This window comes from Podarcis cretensis (assembly GCF_951804945.1).
Source record: "Podarcis cretensis genome assembly, chromosome: 10".
NCBI lineage: Eukaryota > Metazoa > Chordata > Lepidosauria > Squamata > Lacertidae > Podarcis > Podarcis cretensis.
This window is the reverse complement of record NC_137179.1, coordinates 9580562-9604604: the sequence shown is the minus strand read 5'-3', so window position 1 is coordinate 9604604 and position 24043 is coordinate 9580562. Positions and strand designations below refer to the sequence as shown.

The window sequence follows — 24043 nt, the reverse complement described above, 5'->3', positions numbered from 1 at the left end:
TTTGGAAGTCGAACAGACTTTCGGAACAGATTCCGTTCGACTTCCGAGGTACGACTGTACTTGAAGAACAGAGAGAAAGACATTAGGTTCTGTACTTCCAGGGTGGAAAACCTGAAATTTTTCGCAGGAGATAGGGTATATTTTGTTGTTGCTGTTGTTCAGTTTTGGGTCCCCGCTAAAACGTAAGGAAGATTCCCTGTCAGTACAGTGGTACCTCAGGTTACATACGCTTCAGGTTACAGACTCCCCTAACCCAGAAATAGTGCTTCAGGTTAAAAACTTTGCTTCAGGATGAGAACAGAAATCATGCTCTGGCAGTGCAGTGGCAGCAGGAGGCCCCATTAGCTAAAGTGGTACCTCAAGTTAAGAACAGTTTCAGGTTAAGAACGGACCTCCAGAACGAATTAAGTTCTTAACCCGAGGTACCACTGTACAAAAAAAACGCAAGAAAAGAACAAGCAACACCCAGACACATAAAAACAAAAGCCAGCGTTTTGGAGGGTAGAGCAAATCCATTCATGGTTCTCTGGCAGGACTTCAAGGAACTCATTTACAAAAAGCAAAAGTTAAGAGTGATTGATCAGAAACAAAACCATCCTGTGTTTCTTCTAAGCATTTAAACCGAACGCTCTCCTGCCACAGGGCTCTGACATCAGAGACATACCGCTGTAACAGGGGCATAGCGTAGGGGGTGCCAGAGGGGCTGTGGCCCCGGGCACAGATTTTTTAGGGGGTGTGAAGCGGGCACCCCATGCAGGTGCCCCCCAGCACAGCACAGCCTGGCGCTCCTGTTCTGGCATTGGGGAAACCAACGCTCACGGAAAGGAGCACCAGGCCGTGCCGTGCCATGCTGGGGGTCTGGTGTGGGGGCACCTGCTTTGTGCCTGCCAAGTGCTGCATCAGCTGCCCAGGGGGCGGCAGGGGGCACAGCATGTGGTTTTCGTGTCCCCGCACCACTGTCCCCAAGCGGAATTGCAAGGCTCGATTCTAGGGAAGCTGGCGCGAGAAGGGCGAGACAGCCGTGCCGATTGGGGCTGGTGCCGCCTTGATGGGGGCTGGGCAGGTGAGGTGGGCTCTGTTTGTGCCCTGCCCCTGGCATGGGCACTCGTGTGCACATGCACACACACAACCACACACACAAATGCTTCACTGCTGCACTGTAAACTACGAGACTATTATTTCTTCTGAAGTGGTCCCCCACTAGAACATCAGCACAAATACTGAGGGTAGAGGCTAAACTGAGTTTTGGTCAAGAAAACAGCTGCAACACACTCAACTTATATGATCCCAAAATGCTTTGCTGCAAAATAATGACTGTCTAGGTTTGGAAAAGCAGGTAATAAACAATAGCAAGAAATTATAATGAGCTCACATAGTAACACTACGTGCCAAATCTTTTTATGCCCCTCCCCGGCTGATGGCTTCCTACTGCTCTGCCAGTTTTAACAGCAGATGAAAAGATTTCCCATAAATGCTCTATGTTTTCTTCTTTTTTTAAACAACAACAGCCGTACGATTTGTCATTTGATGGAACAAGCTGGAGTGCAGATAGCAGCTTCCTGTGTTTTTTTTACTAGCGTGTTTTTATAGCTCTGGTCCAATCCCCTTTAAAAATAATTCTGCTCTGTCAGATATGCAAAAAAGCCAGCATCCTTAATCCAGATACCTTCATCACCACTTGCACTTGTATCCTTTAGATATCTGCAGACATGCAAAATGCCTGTTATTTTCCAAACTCTTGCTTATTATTGAAGAGAATTTGAGAATGCAACTTTCTGGTTTTGTTGCCTTGCCAAGAGGTCTCCGGATTACGGAATCCGTGGGTTCTGGTCAGTCTCCTCCCACCTCTTTCCCCCAGGCCTTAGCGCAAAAAGAGAGGGGTATTTGTTCCTCTTCATCCGGTTGCAGACAATTAAAGAGCAAATCTTAAAGCTGCATTGAGCTTCCAACCTCAACATCAGCTTCCCAGCTTCAGAAAGAGCCAATCGCCATTGCTCTGTAGCAGAGAACCTGTTTTATATGCAGAAGGTATTGATCGCTGGCACCTCCACGTATGGCTGAGAGCCCTGTCCAAAATCCTGGACAGCTGTTGCCAGTCAGTGTAGCCAATACTGACCTAGATTGACCCACGGTCTCCACCCAGCATAAGGAGGGTTTCCTATGTCATCATGAACCAGTAGATCGCCAGTGTTGAAGCAATGATTCTTCAACATCAACTTCGTTGGGCTGGTCATGTTGTGCGGATGCCTGATGATCGTCTCCCAAAGCAACTACTCTCTTCCGAACTTAAAAATGGGAAGTGTAATGCTGGTGGTCAACAAAAGAGGTTTAAAGACTCTCTCAAGGCAAATATTTAAAAATGTAGTATAAACATTGACAACTGGGAAACACTGGCCTGCGAGTGCTCCAGTTGGAGAACAGCCTTTACCAAAGGTGTCATGGGCTTTGAAGACACTCGAACTCAGGACACAAGGGAGACTTGCTAGGAGGAAGGCATGCTTGGCAAAACCACACTGTGATCAGCTCCCGCCTGGAAACCAATGTCCCCACTGTGGAAGGATGTGTGGATCCAGAATTGGCCTCCACAGTCACTTACGGACTCATTGTTAAAACCGTGTTTATGGAAGACAATCTTACTCGGCTATGAGTGATCGCCAAAGAAGAAGAATCAATATTGGACAAAGCTGTCAATTTTAGTCTCTCTCTGTTTCTCATGTTCGTCTTTAAAGCTCAGTTCTCCATCTCAGTTTGTGGAATTTTTTATTTTTTATTTTATTTTTAAGTCTGTACGAAAATGCACCAGCACTTTTATCTGTAAACCCCTTTTCAGTCCTGCCAGGGGAAAAGGCGGGGTATAAATAAATATAGTTTACATTTATATTTATTTAGTACTAATTTCTCCCTCACATTTTTATAGGCAGTTTGCCCTAGTAGACGCAGAGCCGTAGCTAGGTGATCTTGTGCCCCTGGCAGAACCGTCCAGATTACGCCCCCCCCCCAGCCAAGAAAAATAGGGGGAAGTGCCCCCAATATCATATAAAGACCCTCTATTTAAAACCTTTTCTTATGAGGCAGTAATCAATATTTTTTTATTTATAAACATATTTATGGACATATTTTAGCTGATTTTGCACACCCCCCCTCACTTGCACCCACGGCGGGGGCCTTCCTTGCCACCCCCAGCTACGGCCCTGAGTGGACATATTTTTGCAAAGCAATTTCACCCAATATAATGCACATCCATTACACTGTTTTGCCCGAATCTATGCACTTCTAATGCACATTTTGACTCAGGGTATGTACTTAATGTAAGCATTACATGCTTGAAGAAAGCAAATTCTGAAGGACGACTGTGTCTCAGCACACTTCCCCACCCCCCAGAAAGTGTGAATTAGGTATGTGTGCCTTTAAATATAACAGAATCAAATTTCTCCCTGACTCATACCTCCAGTCCACCTGGCTTTCCTCAGAGCCCAGCCACCACCTCATATTTAAAAAGGCTGAGATCTTCCTCCACATCAGTATTTTATCACAGGGTGAAAATCCCCCCCCCCCGCCCGAGCCGCTTCAAGATTGCAGCCTGAAAACAGACTGAAAGCTCAAAATTTCCTCCCAGAAGTTACTCACGTTGACTATAAAAGGGACCACAAGCATCACCAACACCAGCTCCAGCTGTGGATCAGGAATGTAGTTCAGAAGAATCTCTTGAAGCTGGAGAAGGTATAAAATACCACACACCTTTTAAAGAGATTAAATGCGTCTTGCATGCTTACTAAACAAGGTCTGGTCCATGTGATCCCCTTCAGATGTTAGGTAGGACTACAAATCCCATCACCCCTGCCCACACTATCTAGAGAGGAAAGGGAATGTTTGCAGTTGAGGACATTTGCAAATGTGCCCTGCCAAGTCTGAAAACGTTACAATTGGCTTTGCGCGGAGTTGGCGAGTTTCAAGCCCAGCGGTTCAGGAAATCTAGAAACCCAAGTTGTTTGTGATTTTCCTTTTGTCTCACAATGATCTACAGATTTTAAAACTGCAGCCACGCATCACACTCAGCTGTCCCCAGGACACTTGGAAGCGCGTTTGCAAGAATGTGCGAATCAGGGATTCCTTCGTGGTGGTTAAAGGTAAAGGGACCCCTGACCATTAGGTCCAGTCGCAGACGACGCTGGGGTTGTGGCGCTCATCTCGCTTTATTGGCTGAAGGAGCCGGCGTACAGCTTCCGGGTCATGTGGCCAGCTTGACTAAGCCGCTTCTGGTGAACAAGAGCAGCGCACGGAAACACTGTTTACCTTCCCACCGGAGCGGTACCTATTTATCTACTTGCACTTTGACGTGCTTTTGAACTGCTAGGTTGGCAGGAGCAGGGACTGAGCAACAGGAGCTCACCCCGTCGCGGGGATTCGAACCGCTGACCTTCTGATCAGCAAGCGCTAGGCTCTGTGGTTTAACCCACAGCGCCAACTGTGTCCCTATAGTTTTCCCTATTCCTTCCTTGCGAGCAGATCCGCAGGTTAAAAACAAACCCAGGGTTTCAGGTGTCTCATCTGTTGCTCAAAGGAACGCGTCACAAAGCTTATACCCAGAACAAATTTAGTTGGTCTCTAAGGTGCAAATTCATCCATTAGCCATGCCTGAAATATGGGCGACTCCACTGAATCTAACCCAAGGAGTATCTCTAGACCAGGGGTCAGCAAACTTTTTCAGCAGGGGGCCGGACCAGTCCCTCAGACCTTGTGGGGGGAGGCAGACTAATTTTTTTTTGGGGGGGGGGGTGAATGAATTCCTATGCCCCACAAATAACCCAGAAATACATTTTAAATAAAAGCACACATTCTACTCATGTAAAAACACCAGGCAGGCCCCACAAATAACCCAGAGATGCATTTTAAATAAAAGGACACATTCTACTCATATAAAAACACACTGATTCCCGGACCGTCTGTGGGCCGGATTGAGAAGGCGATTGGGCCGGATCCAGCCCCCGGGCCTTAGTTTGCCTATCCAGGGGTCTGCAACCTTTAAGACAAAAAGAGCCACTTGGACCCGTTTCCAAAGAAAAAAAAACTGGGAGCCACAAAACCATTGCGACATTTAAAACAAATGTATCTCCGGAGCCGCGATCTGACAGCGGGTGGGAAGGTGACGTCGGGACGGTGCGTGACTAACGCACGCACCGCCCCCATGCGACGTCACAGCCAGTACAGCGCCCGCCACAGTGGGGAGTGTCGGGGCGCACAATGCGCCTCCTCCCCTCGCTAGTATCCGCCCCGGAGCCACGAAAAAAGGTGTAAAAGAGCCACATGCGGCTCCGGAGCCGCGGGTTGCAGACCCCTGCTCTAGACTAAGGTCCCATCTGCACTATGCATTCAAAACAGTATCATACCGCTTTAAGCAGTCAGGTCTGGGAATCCTTGGAATTGTAGTTTAAGAAGGGTGCTGAGATTTGTTTGGAGGCCCCCTCTTCCTCTTACAGACCAACAATACCCAGAGTTCCCTAGAAAGAGGGATTGTTTGTTTCACCACTCAGAAAACTGCAGCTCCCTTATACAACAATAGTTCCCAGGATTCTTTGGGGGATAGCTTTGGGATGGTTTGTTCCCCTCCCTGTCCTCAGGCCAAGCCTTTTCTGCCTCCTCTTATGGAACAGTTAACATACACCTTTCTTACCTTCGTCCAGCCAGGAATGAGCAAGACAAGGCCAACTGTCGTCTTCTCAAAGACCATAATCAACAGGTAGAGGATGCACTGCCCAATCCAAGCAGCTGCTTGTGGAGGATCACCTGGAAGAAAACGAAATGATGGAGGTGAACCCCAAGTCCGTGGGCCTATAAAAGAATCGGCAAAGCTGACAGAGAAGCCAACCACCCAATAGCACTCAAGACCAACCAGCCGCTTTTTCCTTTACACTGATGCATATCTGCAAGACAACAGAGAGCCGTTGTAGTACAGTGGTTAGAGTGTTGGACTAGGACCTGGTAGGTAAAGGTAAAGGGACCCCTGACCATTAGGTCCAGTCGTGACCAACTCTGGGGTTGCGGCGCTCATCTCGCTTTATCAGCCGAGGGAGCCGGCGTACAGCTTCTGGGTCATGTGGCCAGCATGACTAAACCACTTCTGGCGAACCAGAGCAGCGCATGGAAACACTGTTTACCTTCCTGCCAGAGTGGTACCTATTTATCTACTTGCACTTTGACGTGCTTTTGAACTGCTAGGTTGGCAGGAGCAGGGACCGAGCAACGGGAGCTCACCCCGTCGCGGGGATTCGAACCGCCGACCTTCTGATCGGCAAGTCCTAGGCTCTGTGGTTTAACCCACAGCACCACCCTTAGGACTTGGTAGACCAGGGTTCAAATCCCCACTCTGTCCACTGGGTGCACTTGGGCCCAGACACTTACTCTCACTCTAACCTACCTCACAGGGCTGTTGTGAGAATAAAGTGGGGAGGAGGAGGACTATGTAAGTGTCAGGGACTGGGCAGAGGAGGAATGGTGGAGACTGCCCTGCCCCCGCAGCCTGAACCTTCCAGAGAAGAAGACGACAGTTCAGAATTATAACAGGGGTTTTTGAGGGAGGTCACAGTTCAGAGGGGGAAAGCTGGGAAATAATGGGAGGAGGAGGAGGATGAGAAGGAGGAAGAGGAAGAGGAAGAGGACACCCCAGTGGGGTGACAGCTGACGGACACAGTGTCTTTAGAAAGCATTCCAGACCACCTCCCTCTCCTAGTACATGCCAGGCCTTGAAAGTAGGAGAGCAAAGAGCTAAAAGGCAGAGGCACTTTTCAGCACCTGTAGAGATGGTGAATGAGGAAGTGGGAGAGACACCATCAAAATCTTAGGGAGATTCTGGGCCCTTGGAAAGTCTCATATCTTGAGGATCTGAAACACCAGAAGCTGTGAGGGTTGCTGGCATGTAACCAGCCATCCTGAATTATGTAGGCAGGACGAGCGAGAAGAACATTGTAAGCAGCAAGAAATGAGAATTTATTCAGGCATTCTGAAATGATCGTGTTATGAAGAAAAGCGTTCAACCTCGTTCAAAAGAAAATCCAGATGTTCTCTTGCGGGGATAAAAAGACGGTTGCTACATTTCCAAAAGTTACGTAAGATTTAGAAGCAACCCAGTGGCTCACTGACGTCAACTCTTTGCACAAAGAGCAAATTCTGGAGAGTCAGTGCAGTGGTGTGGAGACCAGTGCTGCAGAGACTTGGGTTCAAGTGGGTGCCGAGTTTTGTGCGAGAAGCCGTGCGCCCTCCTTGCCCTATTTTGCTTTGTGAGAGAAAGAAGACAATGCCCTTGTATGTTTCAGAGCACAATTCAGTGTCGGTGCTGACCTTTAAAGCCCTTAATGGCTTCTGCCCTGTCTACCTGAAGGAGCGTCTCCACCTCCATCATCCAGCCCGGACACTGAGGTCCAGCGCCGAGGGCCTTCTGGCGGTTCCCTCGCTGTGAGAAGCCAAGTTACAGGGAACCAGGCTGAGGGCCTTCTCGGTAGTGGCACCCTCTCTGTGGAACGCCCTTCTGTCAGATGTTGTAACTATATAACCCTTAGAAGACATCTGAAGGTAGCCCTGTACAGTGGTATCTTGGGTTACAGACGCTTCAGGTTATAGACTCCGCTAACCCAGAAATAGTACCTCGGGTTAAGAACTTTGCTTCAGGATGAGAACAGAAATTGTGCTCTGGCGGCGCAACGGCAGCAGGAGGCCCCATTAGCTAAAGTGGCACTTCAGGTTAAGAACAGTTTCAGGTTAAGAACGGACCTCTGGAACGAATTAAGTACTTAACCCGAGGTACCACTGTATAGGGAAGTTCTTAATGTTTGAGGTTTTATTATGTTTTACGTGTGATGGAAGCTGCCCAGAGTGGCTGGGGCAACCCGGTCAGATGGATGGGGTTCAAATAATATTATTGTTATTGTATCTGGCCCCGCCCATTATCTCCCCCCCCCATAATTTTTTTATTGTTTTCTTTATATATTCTTTCTTTCCATACATTCATCAATATATAAACCTTTATGCTCTGCCGAGCTGTGACCTCCCTCTCTCCCTTCAGTTGGTATCCCTTATCACGTTCTTTTCACGTATTTTATCATCACATCTTATCTATTTTACATTGTAGGAGTTACTTCAATCCTGCTAGTGTTTTTAAGTTTTTGCAGCTGTCCTTTAAATACTCAATATATTTACTCCAATTGTCCTGGAATCTCTGGTCGTCATGGTTCCAAATCCTTCCAGTCAGTTTGGCTAGTTCGGCATACTCTGTCATTTTCGACTCCGCAATGGTAGGAACTTCTTGTGATGACATTAACATCATTCAGGCATTGCACAAAACACAGAGGCTCAAATGGTCAGGGTCATGGGCAAAAAAAACCCCTTGTCTTCCATGGCAGGCAGAGAGAACAAATGGATTGTTTCCTTTCTGCACTTGAACTCTATGCTTCTCTTGAGCTCGTAATCTACTCCCTGCCAGTGCGCAGTGACCCTTGAAGAAGAAAAGGTTAGCTGACAGGAAAAAAAGAAAGACAGACAAACCCACAACAAAACTACAGGGGCCTTTAAACATCTCGCAGCTTTTCCAACGCCACTAAACATTTCCAGATGCAACCTCAAGCTCGGGTGCAAATGATGTGCTATGTAAATTTAAAAAAAAAAACAGCATAGCTGCCTACCTGCTACTGCCAATTGGGATGGGAAAAGCACTGCAGATACAACCAAGTTCTCTCTCTGCTTGCAACCACATAAAACAAGTTTTGCACCCCTCAAAACGGTCAGTTATTCACTGCGGCATCAGTGCAAAGAACAGATGTCCCCAAAGATCTGAACACTGGAAGAGAAGGGGGGGGGCGTAATGAAGATTTAGAGGAACGAAGACATCTGCAAAATATTTTCTTGCGAAAAAGAAGAGGGTTGCAAATGAAGTGTTTATGGGAGAATTTATAGGCCAAGGTCCAGAAGAAATGGGGGAAATTAGTTTGCATGCCTGAGGGAGATTTGGGCTTGTGTTTCTCCAATACCAGTCCTGCTGTCCTCCCTTCCCAGTGCAGGGTACGGTGTTTGGGGATCTAGGGTGGAGCCCCAAACTGCTTGTGTGATGTGCGAGTGGGGGGGGGGTGTTGTTATTCCAAGGCAATTGAAAATCCCACAGGACTGGAGGCCTTTATGTTTGGCTAGGGATGGAGAATTCTGTCTAGGGTGTCTTTTTAAGCACATTGACCTAATTACGACCTCCTGGGCTAATGATACCTTGGCAAACTAAGGCCTGGGGAACAGATCCGGCCCAATCACCTTCTCAATCCGGCCCACAGATGGTCCGGGAATCAACGTGTTTTTACAAGAGTAGAATGTGTGCTTTTATTTAAAATGCATCCCTGGGTTATCTTGGGGGCATCCCCTGGTCAAGACGGACAGACAGAAAGAGCTTTTTACCACAGATATTTTGGAATAAATATGCATTCCCTTGCCCCCCCCCCAATCTTTCTTTTAAATCTTAGGTGGGTTCTTTTTCTTTTTCTGAATTGTTTGGTTGTGTACTTTTCCGGTCTGTATTTCTGTTTTTTATTTGCATCTGCGTTTGTAGAACCAATATTCTTTCATCCAGCTCTTCATAAACATAAGGGCTAGAAACCTGTTTCCTGTATGTCTGTATTATATGTGGAAAAAATGAAAGCTAACATCCTCAGGAAGCTGAATTACGTTCTGCGCTTATAAGTGCTTCTGAAACTCCTAAGGAATTGCAGCACATTCTACAAAACATTCCTGGTGAGTGCCAATAGTCGAAGTGTATATTTGCAAAAATAGAAATATGTCACGGAAATGTTGTTGTTGTTTAGTCGTTTAGTCGTGTCTGACTCTTCGTGACCCCATGGACCAGAGCACGCCAGGCACTCCTGTCTTCCACTGCCTCCCACAGTTTGGTCAAACTCATGCTGGTAGCTTCGAGAACACTATCCAACCATCTCGTTCTCTGTCGTCCCCTTCTCCTTGTGCCCTCCATCTTTCCCAACATCAGGTTTTTGTTGCTGCCTCCTGTATAATGTTGCGAGTCTCCATCCATAGTTCTTCAGGCACTCTGTCCACCAAATCTAAATCCTTAAACCTGTTCCTCGGTTCCACTGTGTATTCATAAGGGATTTGATTTAGATCGTATCTTACCAGCCCAGTGGTCTTTCCTACTTTCTTCAGTTTAAGCTTGAATTTTGCTATAAGAAGCTGATGATCTGAGCCACAGTCAGCTCCAGGTCTTGTTTTTGCTGACTGTATAGAGCTTCTCCATCTTTGGCTGCAGGGAATATAATCAATCTGATTTCGATGCTGCCCATTTGGTGATGTCCATGTGTAGAGTCGTCTCTTGTGTTGTTGGAAAAGTGTGTTTGCGATGACCAGCTTGTTCTCTTGACAGAACTCTATTAGCCTTTGCCCTGCTTCGTTTTGATCTCCAAGGCCAAACTTGCCAGTTGTTCCTTTTATCTCTTGATTCCAATCCCCTATAATGAGAAGAACATCCTTCTTTGGTGTCACTTCTATAAGGTGTTGTAAGTCTTCATAGAATTGGTCAATTTCTTTTTTTTTTTTTCCAAATACATTTTTATTGAGGTTATACACATAACAAACATACAAACAGATACAAAAGAAAAAATTATAACAAAAAAAAACACAAAAAAGCGTCAGGATATACAAGCCAACTTTTTCCTCTCTCTAACTATACAAAGATAGATTAATCTGGCTGTTTCACAAAACAGTAAACGATTAAAAAAAAAAAAAAAAACACACGCAAAAACCACCTCCTGGACTTCCTTCCATCCTTTTGGTAAGTATCAAATATCTGCTTCCATTACGTATTTGATTTTTAATCTATAGGCCTAAATTCACACGCTGGTAGTATTGTTCTGACCCCGCCAATCACATTAAGCATTTATTCCAATATAGTTCCAGTATTTACTCCAATTTTTCAGAGATTTCTCAGAGAATTGGTCAATTTCAGTTTCTTCTGCACCAGTAGTTGGTGCATAAACTTGGATTACTGTGATGTTAAAAGGTCTGCCTTGGATTCGTATCGAGATCATTCTATCATTTTTGAGACTGCATCCCAGTACAGCTTTCGCCACTCTTTTGTTGACTATGAGGGCCACTCTATTTCTTTTATGGGTTTCTTGCCCACAGTAGTAGATATGATGGTCATCCCAACTGAATTTGCCCATTCCCATCCATTTTAGTTCACTGATGCCCAGGATGTCAATATTTATTCTTGCCATCTCATTTTTGACCACCTCCAACTTACCCAGGTTCATGGTTCTTTCATTCCAGGTTCCTATGCAATATATGGCACACTAAATAGGCAAAAACCGCCCACAAGTTATGATTCACTTGCACCTTTTCTTGGCTCCTTTTCCAAATGCAATGCCTAAAAAGGAGCATGCACAAAAGGCTTAAAAACCCAACCAACCCACATACCTTAAAACAGATACAACAACGAAAGCAGAAAGCAGTAAGACCTGCAAGAAAAATTGCTATTGATAACTGTTTTGTTATCCAAGCTGATGGAGCAACTAAAATTCACCTTAAATGACCAACCAGTTTATTATGCCACAAATGTAAGGAAACTAGAGTTCTTCAGAGCACATACCCTAATACTATGGTTCCCCCATGGACCACTTGAAAATTGCTGAGGGTCTTGGCGGACCCCTTCATAATTCTTCCGCTCACTGTAGCAACTGTAATGTGCCGTGCTAGACAATGCATGATTTTTAATTACTGTATATTTTTCCAGACACACTGCAGGAAACCTGGATGACGCTCACAGGCCACAGTTTAGGAACTACTGCCCCCAATGAACTTGCTGCCTTTAAAGCACCACAAGGTTAGGTAAATGTAAAGGGACCCCTGACCATTAGGTCCAGTCGTCACCGACTCTGGGGTTGCGGCACTCATCTCGCTTTATTGGCAGAGGGAGCCGGCGTTCAGCTTCCAGGTCATGTGGCCAGCATGACTAAGCTGCTTCTGGCGAATCAGAGCAGCGCACAGAAATGCCGGTTACCTTCCCACTGGAGCAGTACCTATTTATCTACTTGCACTTTGACGTGCTTTCGAACTGCTAGGTTGGAGCAGGGACCGAGCAACGGGAGCTCACCCCATCGCGGGGATTCAAACTGCCAACCTTCTGATCAGCAAGTCCTAGGCTCTGTGGTTTAACCCACAGCGCCACCCGCGTCCCTGCCACAAGGTTACTGCATTATTATTTATCTGCTTCTGCTGTAGCAGGCGATCACAGCTTCCCCTCTGGAAATTAGTAACTGAAAACATTTTGACCTGCCAGTAAAAATGCAGCCAAGGGCCTGTTGGGGGCTTCACTCAAGATTCACTTGCCCAAGCCCCCCCTCTCAGGAACAAAAGCGTGCATTAGCAATGACAAATTTGGAAAATAATGAGAAAGCCGAACAGAGTTATCGGCCCCTAGACAGCAAACCATATGAGTTTTAGCCAGGTTAATCAGCAAACTGCTCCGTAGTTTCTTCTGCACTTAACAGGAGGAGAAACTGATTCAGCGACTCATTTCCAAGCACAGCTGTCTGTATTCTATAGATATCTTACGCTATTATTATTATTATTATTATTTAAATACACTGAGCGCTGCTTGAAACTGGAATGGCTGGTCCGTGTAAGAATGCAGCCCATTGAGTTCCTTGAGTTATGCTGCGAAGAAGCAGACTGTTTCTGGCAGAGTCTGAAAAAGAAGCTGAGATGAAACTGCATGTTTTTCAAAGTCAAGAGTCCGAGCCAGCCCCCAAAATATCATCTCTCCCCAAAGGCTGCACATGCATCAAGTGGAAAGGAGGATGAGACAGAGGCAAGGCAGGAAAAGGGTTTGTTTAGCACGCAGGCCTGCCTAAGAAACAAGGGCTGCTGCTTTTAGACTTTGGAGAAGCGAAATCCAATGGCATCTGTAAGAGAAATGATGGAAAAGTGACTGGACCACCTTCCTAGTTCATCTCTGTTGTTCAGTGCCAAGGGGCCGGGCAGAGAAGAAGCAGGACGCTCCACTACCAATGGCCGTGTCCGCACCAAACCTTGGCACAACTTTTACTGAGATGGCAGCAAGCGGAGGGTTTCTGGGATAACGTGAGCGAAACACTTTTTGAGCCGTTAAAGGTGTATTTATGCAAAATACAAAACAGTGGAATGGTCTCCCTCAGGAGGCTGTGGGCTCTCCTTCCTTGGAGGTGTTTAAGCAGAGGTTGGGTGGCAGTCTGTCATGGATGCTTTAGCTGAAATTCCCCTGCATTGCAGGGGGTTGGACTAGATGACCCTCGGGGTCCCTTCAGACTCTACAATTCAATAAGTAATGACATAAGAGGAGCCTGCTGGGTCGGGGCAACCAGTGACAGATTACTCATTAGGGCAAACAGGGCACATAATAAATAATAATAATAATAATAATAATAATAATAATAATAATAATAATAATTTTATTTATACCCCGCCCATCTGGCTGGGCCTCCCCAGCCACTCTGGGCGGCTTCCAACAAAATACAGTCGTTCCTCAGGTTGAAGTTGCGTTATTCCGGGTTTCACTGCTTGTGCATGCGCAGATGCTCAAAATGACGTCATGCGCATGCGCAGAAGTGGCGAATCGCAACCTGGACACGCACAGACATGCAGGTGCGGGTTGCGTTCGCTTCAGGATGCGAACGGGGCTCCGGAACGTATCCCGTTCGCATCCAGAGGTACCACTGTATTAAAATACAATCATGCATCAAACATTAAAAGCTTCCCTAAACACTGCGCCCCACCAGCCTTAGACTGCTCTCAGCCAGCTCCCACCTTCCTGTCATCTTACGACCAGTCAGGAGGGTTTTGACACAGGAAATGGCCTTATATGAAGTCCAACCACATCTAGCTCAGAATCACCTTCACTGACTGGCAGTGGGGCAACTCTTCACAAAGGCAATTCCTAGCCCTACCTGAAAGTGGCAGGACTTGAACCCAGGACCTTGCGCATGCAAAGCAGATGCTCTACCACTGAGCTATGGTCCTTTCCGGCAGACGGCTCTGCCTGTGGCTGGCTCTGGCGCCCCCTGCTGGTGGTCTTCCTACCATCCACAGCACAGGTACCATTGAGCACCCATTCTGTTTGCAGCAAAAACAGGTCCCAAATATCAGCTTCCGTCTTTCCTAGCTCATTTCTCCACTGCCCTCTAGCGCCAAAACTTCCCCTCCAGGGTGCACACGCACTTCCCAGGAGATGGTGGAATTTGACTGCCTTGTAAGGGAGCGCTGCTGCTTTTGCTATGAGCTGCACCCTGGGATTATTTTTAATCCGCCGCGATTCCAAGGCCCTGAGCAGGCAGCAGCCCCGAGACATTAGCCTGCCTGATTTACTGAGTCTTTGTGTGAAACTGTGCAAACTCACGTACAAATCGGAAGACGCACGAGCAGCTATTAAAGACAGCAAAGGCTGGAAAAAAGCCCAGAGAACAGTTACTCCTCTGCACAAAGCACAAAAGCCAATATTGAAAGGTCACTTGCATTTAAAGGGGGAGAGCTTTGCTTGACATCTTGGCAAAGGAGGCCGTGCATTGAAGATGAATGATGCCCTTGCGTCACGCGGTACAGGCAACAGAACTGAACAGGCAGGCCATTTGCCCAAGATGCTTTAGCTGGACAGAGAGTGCTTCACAGAAGCATAGAATCTGAAGGGGTCCCAGGGTCATCTAGTCCAACCCCCAGCAAAGCAGGTATCGCAGTTAAAGCGTCCATGACAGATGGTCACTGGTTTTCCCCAGAAGCACTTGAAATCAAGACAACAGTCCAGATTAAGGGTCAGCAAACTTTTTCAGCAGGGGGCCAGTCCACCGTCCCTCAGACCATGTGGGGGGCCAGACTATATTTTGAAAAAAATAAATGAATGAATTCCTATGCCCCACAAATAACCCAGAGAGGCATTTTAAATAAAAGGACACATTCTACTCATGTAAAGACATGCTGATTCCCGGACCGTCCGTGGGCCGGATTGAGAAGGCAATTGGGCCAGATCTGGCCCCCGGGCCTTAGTTTGCCTACCCATGGTCCAGATAGTTCAATCCAAGTAATTTATATATATTTTTAATATGCTTAGATCTCACTTTTCTCTCCCCCCGCCTCCAGTGTCATGTGTGTGTGCAGGAGCCAGGCCCTGTGACCAATCAGACTCTGCAGGACTGGAGCCTTCCTAAGTTTGTTCTGAAGAGGCAAAGCGCGGCCTCACAGGTGAGGCTGATTGGTAACTCACAGCACCTGGTGGCAAGGGCCGGGAAGGGATATAAGGTCAGCATTTCCCTTCGCCTCTTTGCCACAGCAACACATTCCCTGCCTTGCTGTGTTTGACTCCCTGTTGCTTGATCCTCAGACCCCTGACTTCGTGACTCCTTGCTTCTTGATCCTCGGACCCCTGACTTCGTGACTCCTTGCTTCTTGATCCTCGGACCCCTGACTTATTGACTCCTTGTTCCTTGATCCTCGGACCCCTGACTTCGTGACTCCTTGCTTCTTGATCCTCGGACCCCTGACTTATTGACTCCTTGTTCCTTGATCCTCGGACCCCTGACTTCGTGATCCTTGGACCCTTGACTTCCTGACTCCTTGTTCCTTGATCCTCGGACCCTTGACTTCTTGACTCCTTGCTTCTTGATCCTCGGACCCCTGACTTCGTGACTCCTTGTTCCTTGATCCTCGGACCCTTGACTTCGTGATCCTTGGACCCTTGACTTCCTGACTCCTTGCTTCTTGATCCTCAGACCCCTGACTTCTTGACTCCTTGCTTCCTGACCCTCAGACTCTTGGCTTTCTGACTCCTGGCTTCTGGACCCCCGTTCCTGCTCCCACCCCGCCATCTTGCCCCGGTCCCAACGTCCACAGCCGGGACTTCGATCACCTGTGAACCAGACAGTGACACCCAGCCCTGAGAGATCAGAGCAGCATACATGTTTCCCTCTTCCAATTTAATTTCACAACAGCCCTGTGAAGTTTGCTTGGTGCCGAGATGGGGAGGGAGTGGGGTTCAGATGACTGGGGGTTGAGCCTGGGACCAAAGAGCATAAGACTCTTAATTTCAGGGTCATGGGTTCGAACCCTGTGTTGGGTGAAAGATTCCTGCATTTCAGGGGGTTGGACTAGATGACCCACAGGGTACCTTCCGACTCAACAATTCTATAATCTTCAGCATCGAAATAAAACTCAGTTGAACAACACACAGCGCTGTTTAGCCATTCAATATCTGGGTGAGCAGGAATATTTTTAATTTCTCCTCAGTGTTAATAAAGGGGGGGGGGAGAGAAGGGCATGTACCTCACCAGGGAGGATATTCAACAAGCAGAAAACCACCACCAAGGAGGCCCTGCCTTGCCTGGAAAAAAACCTTTTGATGGTCCCACACAGAGATATGTGTCCCCATCAGCCTCCGAAGGTCTGCAAACAGGTTTGCCTGCCAGCAAATTCGTGATGCTGGATTTTTAAAAGGAGGCAGGTGTTTCCCTATCTCGATTGCTCATGCTTCAAAAATCTCCATGGAGGGTGGTGGAGAGAGCAGAAGATGGGAAGGAAGAATGATTTCTTTTTGAAACCAAACAAAAATGGTTAAGAACTCGTTTTGGCTGCTCTTGGGGGAATAGGAATTGTGATGGAAATGTTTGAACGCCGCCATGACAACAGGCCAGAATCAAAACACACACACACACACACACACATACACACGGGCCTTTAGTTCAAAATCCAGCAACCGAAACAAAAGACTCATGTTTCCCACAGCCCACACACAAACCTGATCACGGAAGATGCTTGAACAGTCTTAAGTCAACTGGGCGCCCTCTAAACTATAGCTCCCTCCCTCCCACCCCCACCCCACCCCAGGCAGCTGTACTGGCTCTGCCTGGAAATGGAGGCAAATAACTAAATATTTTTAAGTTTTGAAAGGGATTGGAAACCCTCATTTGTCCTAACCAATGTTTTGCTCTCAGCTTCATCTTCTAGTTCCTGAGATTTTAACCAGGCGCAGTCTCACACATTTTCAACAAGCCCACCCTGTCTTTGCAATCTTAGGGGCTAGATGCTTGGGTTTTATTTTGTTTTTAGTCCACACTTTTTAACACTTTTTTAAAATAAGCATTTCAAAACTGCTTGATCTTTTAAAACCACCTATGTATACAAAAACAGAGCATAAAAGCAGCATTATAAAAACCAAGGTACAGATTAAACAGTAAAAGGAATATTATAAACACTGATTAGGGCTGGTTTTCAACATTGCAATATGTCACCAACAAAACATTGCAATATGCTGATGTAACGTGATGTTTGAAATAAGGATGGAGCAATGTAGAACCATTGGGTGCTGTGCCGGATTTATGGATAAGCTAAACAAGCTATAGCTTAGGGCCCCACTCTCTTGGGGGCCCAAAAAAAATTTGAAGGAAAAAACACCTGGATGTACATTTCCAAAATATAAGACAAAAAAACAAAAGAAAACCTACATACAGCAACAGTGCTTTGTGTTGTGTAGGCTCCTATGATGTAAGCAATGGGCCCCGCCTGCTAACCTGCTCCCTAAAATATCACTGGTTTGCTCATTTCTATATATAGGGTGCCTACATTCTGCATGGACTGGTTGCGTGACAACATGTGCAAATGGCTTTAAAGGTAAAGGTAAAGGTACCCCTGCCCGTACGGGCCAGTCTTGACAGACTCTGGGGTTGTGCGCCCATCTCACTTAAGAGGCCAGGGGCCAGCGCTGTCCGGAGACACTTCCGGGTCACGTGGCCAGCGTGACATCGCTGCTCTGGCGAGCCAGAGCCGCACACGGAAACGCCGTTTACCTTCCCGCTGGTAAGCGGTCCCTATTTATCTACTTGCACCCGGAGGTGCTTTCGAACTGCTAGGTTGGCAGGCGCTGGGACCGAGCAGCGGGAGCGCACCCCGCCGCAGGGATTCGAACCGCCGACCTTTCGATCGGCAAGTCCTAGGCGCTGAGGCTTTAACCCACAGCGCCACCTGCGTCCCTGCAAATGGCTTTAGATACCTATTAAAGGTAAAGGGACCCCTGACCATTGGGTCCAGTCATGACCGACTCTGGGGTTGCGGCACTCATCTCGCTTTATTGGCCGAGGGAGCCGGCGTACAGCTTCCGTGCCATGTGGCCAGCATGACTAAGCTGCTTCTGGCAAACCAGAGCAGCATAGGGAAACGCCGTTTACCTTCCCGCCAGAGTGGTACCTATTTATCTACTTGCACTGGCATGCTTTCGAATTGCTAGGTTGACAGGAGCTGGGACAGAGCGACGGGAGCTCACCCCGTCACAGGGATTCAAACCACCGACCTTCCAATCAGCAAGTCCTAGGCTCTGTGGTTTAACCCACAGTGCCACCCGCATCCCTATTAGGTCCACAAATTACCAGATAGCATATATTCAACACAAAAAACAGTGGCAATTTGTTGTTGACAAAGGACAGCTGGACATATAAAGGGCCCCAATACCTTCAGTAGCTTAGGGCCTCATCAAACCTAAATCTGGCCTTGGTTGGATGGCATCATGGTTTTTCCCACATTGTGATTTTTGCACAGCACACAAACACATGTCATGATTTGCGACATATTGCCAGGTCAAAAATTATGAAACCGATATCACTATATGGCCTTCAAACCGGTTTCAGATGATATATTGCTATATCGCCCGGCCGTAGCACAGATAAAAAAAACAGGAATTCAGAAAGAATGCCACAAATCAGGGGAAGCCTGGGCAGAAAGAGATGCTTTTGCTAAGTTGCCTGAGGCGAGTGATAGTTGATGTTTCATGTAGAACAGAGGGGAAGGCAATGAAGGGCAATGGTAGAAAATGGAAATGTTTTGAGTTCACTGCCATGTGATATTTCGGCAAGGATGGTTTTGGCAAGAACTAGAACCTTCAGATTTTGAATTATGGTGCTGGAGGAGACTCTTGAGAGTCCCATGGACTGCAAGAAGATCAAACCTATCCATTCTTAAGGAAATCAGCCCCGAGTGCTCACTGGAAGGACAGATCCTGAAGCTGAGGCTCCAATACTTTGGCCACCTCATGAGAAGAAAAGACTCCCTGGAAAAGACCCTGATGTTGGGAAAGATGGAGGGCACAAGGAGAAGGGGACGAGAGAGGACAAGATGGTTGGACAGTGTTCTCGAAGCTGCAAACATGAGTCTGACCAAACTGCGGGAGGCAGTGGAAGACCGGAGCGCCTGGCGTGCTCTGGTCCATGGGGTCACGAAGAGTCGGACGCGACTAAACGACTAAACAACAACAACAGAACCTCCAGACACTTTTTATGATTTGGGTTTGTTTGTTTTTACGACACATACAACAGAGCCACCATTTTCAAGACAACTCTTCTCACAAGCCTGGGAAATCTCAATGATACTTTATAATCTGACTGGGGCAGAGGCCCACAGGGCCACAATAAATGTGATAATGTATACACCTGGAAATCCTTGAGTGCGCTTCTAATTGGGAAGTTATGGTAACCTGTTGCTCTATGAAACTGATGATTTTGCAAGTTGCCCCCTCCCCAAATCGGGGCAGAAATACAGCTAATATGTGAATCACAAAGACACAGCTCAAAGCTAGAACATAAGTTGCTACATGGTGCAAATGGCTACACGTAACACGGGTTCCCAACATTAACACTAACACAATGTAACAGAACACAGGGAGAATCAGAACTGAATCAGCAGAAATTACCAGTGCTTATTGCGCATGCGTATTAAACATGAAATGAGGTAATGATGTATATGATTGGTGGAATTTGAAATGCGTTGTTTGAAATTTTATAAACACCACTGCCTGGACCACTGGGTTGCAGTTTTGCGGAATGATCCGACTGTAACCTATTGCTTTGCAATAAACAATGGACTTCTAACTCCTCACATCTCTGAGTTTTATTGGCGTAAACTCAGGAGATAAGCTATTTTCCGGCCCGTTCCATTTAGCCAATAAGACCAGTGCCAGCTCTCCTACTAACATCCCAAAAGGTGCTTACAACATGATAACGCAGATAGTCTTTACTTGCACTTTACTTTATTTTTATTTTTTTATAAAATATTTATTAAGATTTTGCATAATAAAACAAATCACAATCAGACAAAGAGAAAGAGAAAGAGAAAGACAATCAAAAACAGCACAATCCAACAAGAACAATAAAACACAATAAAAAGCATAAGCGAAAAAAGGAAAAAACAATAAGAAAAAACAAAAAAAACAGAGAAAAAATAGAAGATCTAGTTTTTGACTTACTATCTTTATAACCCTCTTTCCTGACTTCCTCACGTCTCCCTTTTCTGTGTTCCCCTTTACACAATCAACTTTCCTTACCCTCTTTCCAATCTTATTCAATGTTATACATTTCAACCTATTATGTCTTCGGTTTCCCTTTCCTTTTAAATCCATTTATCACATGTTCTTTATAACTTAATCCCTTATATCATTTGTTTAATTTCGACATAATTTTACTCTGGTCTTTTCACCCTTTTTTCTTAAACCATTTTTGCATATTTCTTTTTACTATGTCACTGATGCCAAGTTATCTTTATATCAAACATCATTTTAACATTCAAGCATTTTACAATGTTTTTGGAGATATTCTTTGAACTTCTTCCAGTTACTTGGACTTTACTTTAACCCCTGCGCAATTGTACTCATTCTGCGTGCCTATTTTGTGGTGTTGCTTTGATTTCCGCCTGTTATAATTGATCTCCCTGTGGTATATGTTATAAAATGAAAATTAAACTGGGGGGTGGGTGGGTGGGTGGGGTGCTCTTTAAGTATCAGGACTGACAATTTATCTCACATCAGGCAAAGTGAGGTTTAAGAGCTGTCCGTGAAGTCAGATTTCGCTTTCGGTAGGAACTGCTGCCACCCAGTGGAACTGTAAGGGCAAGCTGCCACAAAAAAAGACAATTTCGGAACAGACCAAAATTAAGCGGTGTGTTGCAAAGGATAGAGGGGGGTTTGCCCTGCCGGACTTAAGACTTTACTATGAATCGGCAGCTTTCTGCTGGTTGAAACACTGGCTACTTCTTGAGAACACTGACATTTTGGACCTGGAAGGGTACGACAATAGTTTTGGTTGGCATGCATATTTATGGTATGACAAGGTAAAGGTGTACAAAAGTTTTAAAAACCATATTGTGAGGAAAGCATTGTATAACGTTTGGATTAGATATAAAGATCTGCTGGAAAGTAAAACCCCTAGGTGGGTGTCACCAATGGAAGCTAGGGAAGTAAAAAAGCTTAATATGGACTCTAAATGGCCAAAATATCATGAAATTTTAGAATATGATGGTGAAAGGGTGAAACTTCAGAGTTATGAGAAACTAAAGCCTAAGGTTCGAGATTGGTTGCATTATCATCAGATAAATGAGACATTTAAACAGGACAGAAAAATAGGATTTCAGAAAGAGAAGTCAAAATTAGAAACAGAACTGTTGGAACCCAATACTAAGAATTTATCAAAAATGTATAACTTGCTGTTGAAATGGAATACACAGGATGAAACGGTGAAATCAGCTATGATTAAATGGGCACAAGATATCGGTCATGATATTATGTTTGCTGACTGGGAACAGTTATGGACCACCGGTATCAAATTTACTGCATGTAATGCTTTAAAAGAAAATATTATGAAAATGATCTATCGGTGGTACATGACCCCAGTCAAGCTTGCAAAAATTTATCATTTGCCTAACAATAAGTGTTGGAAATGTAATGAGACTGAAGGCACTTTTTACCACCTTTGGTGGACCTGCCCAAAGATTAAAGCTTTCTGGGAAATGATCTATAATGAAATTAAGAAGGTCCTTAGGTGGACTTTTCCTAAGAAACCAGAGGCTTTTCTCTTGGGCATGGTTGGCCAATTGGTGTTAAAGAAGGATAGGATTTTCTTTATGTATGCCACCACAGCAGCAAGAATTCTACTGGCAAAGTATTGGAAGACGCAAGAACTACCTACTCTGGAAGAATGGCAAACAAAGGTGATTGACTTTATGGGACTGGCCGAGATGACGGGCAGAATCCGTGACCAGGGGAAAGAGACAGTGGAAGAGGACTGGAAGAAATTTAAAATATATCTCAAGAACAATTGTAAAATTGACGAATGTTAAGATGTCAGGGGGTAAGAGGTAAAGAAATTGCAGCAGTAATCAAAAAAAACTAAAGGAACTTTTATGAAAGGGAATTAAGATAATGGACCTAAGGGTTGCTAAAGAATCACTAAACAAGAATGCAGGGATGGGGAGGTATGGGGAAGTCAAAAGAAAGAAGGGTATGAAACGATCAGTTGGAAATTATGTTGTTTTGTGGTACTTTTGTTATCTGTTTGAAAAACGAATAAAAATTATTATAAAAAAAAAAAACAAAATTAAGCGGTGTTTTGTAATTTTAAGGGTGTGTCTTTCGCAGGGGGTTGGACTAGATGATCCTCGGGGTACCCCTTCCAACTCAACCATTCTATGAAAGCGGCTTCTCTGAATCTTGCCACATAATTCTGGGCAGGATGACAACTTCACTTGTGCACATGTCCCTTGTGGTTGGGTAAAAACAGGTAAAGGTGAAGAAGAAGAAGAGGAGGAGGAGGAGGAGGAGGAGGAGTTTGGATTTGATATCTTGCTTTATCCCTACCCTAAGGAGTCTCAAAGTGGCTAACATTCTCCTTTCCCTTCCTCCCCCATAACACACACTCCGTGAGGTGAGTACGGCTGAGAGACTTCAGAGAAGTGTGACTGGCCCAAGGTCAAGGTACAGTGGTGCCTCGCAAGACGAAATTACAGTGGTGCCCCGCAAGACGAACGCCTCGCAAGACGGAAAACCCGCTAGACGAAAGGGTTTTCCGTTTTGGAGGCGCTTCGCAAAACGAATTTCCCTATGGGCTTGCTTCGCAAGACAAAATGTCTTGCGAGTTCCTGCGGGGTTTTTTCCCTCCCCCCCTTTTCCTAATCCGCTAAACCGCTTATCAGCTGATCCGCTAAAAGCCGCTAAACCGCTAATAGCGCTAATCCGCTAAGCTGTCAATGGGCTTGCTTTGCAAGACGAAAAAACCGCTATACGAAGAGCCTCACGGAACGGATTAATTTCGTCTTGCGAGGCACCACTGTAATTCGTTCCGCGAGTCTCTTCGTCTTGCAGTTTTTTCGTCTTGCGAAGCACAGTGGATTAGCGCTATTAGCGGCTTAGCGGCTATTAGCGGCTTAGCGGCAATTAGCGGCTTAGAAAAAGGAAAAAAGGGGGGGGAACTCGCAAGAACTCGCAAGACGTTTTCGTCTTGCGAAGCAAGCCCATAGGGAAATTCGTCTTGCGAAGTACCTCAAAAACGGAAAACTCTTTCGTCTAGCGAGTTTTTCGTCTTGCGAGGCACTCGTCTTGCGGGGCACCACTGTAAAGGTAAAGGCTCCCTGGACGGTTAAGTCCAGTCAAAGGCGACTCTGGGGTTGCGCCGCTCATCTCGCTTTCAGGCTGAGGGAGCCAGCGTTTGTCCACAGGCAGCTTTCCGGGTCATGTGGCCAGCAGGACTAAACCGCTTCTTTTGCAATGGGACACTGTGCTGGTAGGCAGATCGCATGGAAACGCTGTTTACCTTCTCGCCACAATGGTACCTATTTATCTACTTGCACTGGCGTGCTTTCAAACTGCTAGGTTGGCAGGAGCTGGGACAGAGCAATGGGAGCTCACCCCATTGTGCAGATTCGAACCGCCAACCATCTGAAGTAGATTGGTCTTGACTTACCATACTCCCCGAAGACAAGATGCATGCATTTCTGACCCTCCACAACCCAGGACACCATTTTAACACCGAACCAAATTAACAGCATCCCCAAAGTGGCGTCCAGGATGAAATTCATCAGGTAGCTGTAATAAAAAAATACAACTGTTTTTTAGCAGTTCTTATTTTTATCTGAAAGCCGCCTTGAGTCCCACTGAGGGGGAAAAGTGGGGTATAGGTAAATACATAAATAAAATAAAATAAAAACCCACGTGAACACTCCAGAACGCACTCAA

At 46.0% G+C, this 24043-nt stretch overlaps 1 protein-coding gene across 1 annotated transcript in view; it reads right to left on the bottom strand.

Annotated features, from left to right (window-relative positions):
- Positions 1 to 24043, bottom strand: part of LOC307224850 (store-operated calcium entry regulator STIMATE-like) — a gene marked incomplete at its 5' end in the record, with an annotated part of 45482 nt that overhangs the window by 7808 nt on the left and 13631 nt on the right. Inside the window, 3 exons of the mRNA XM_079992023.1 lie at positions 3628 to 3711; positions 5672 to 5784; positions 23772 to 23893. Of these exons, the coding sequence (XP_079848149.1) occupies positions 3628 to 3711; positions 5672 to 5784; positions 23772 to 23893 (319 nt within the window). The remainder of the gene's footprint in view (positions 1 to 3627; positions 3712 to 5671; positions 5785 to 23771; positions 23894 to 24043) is intronic.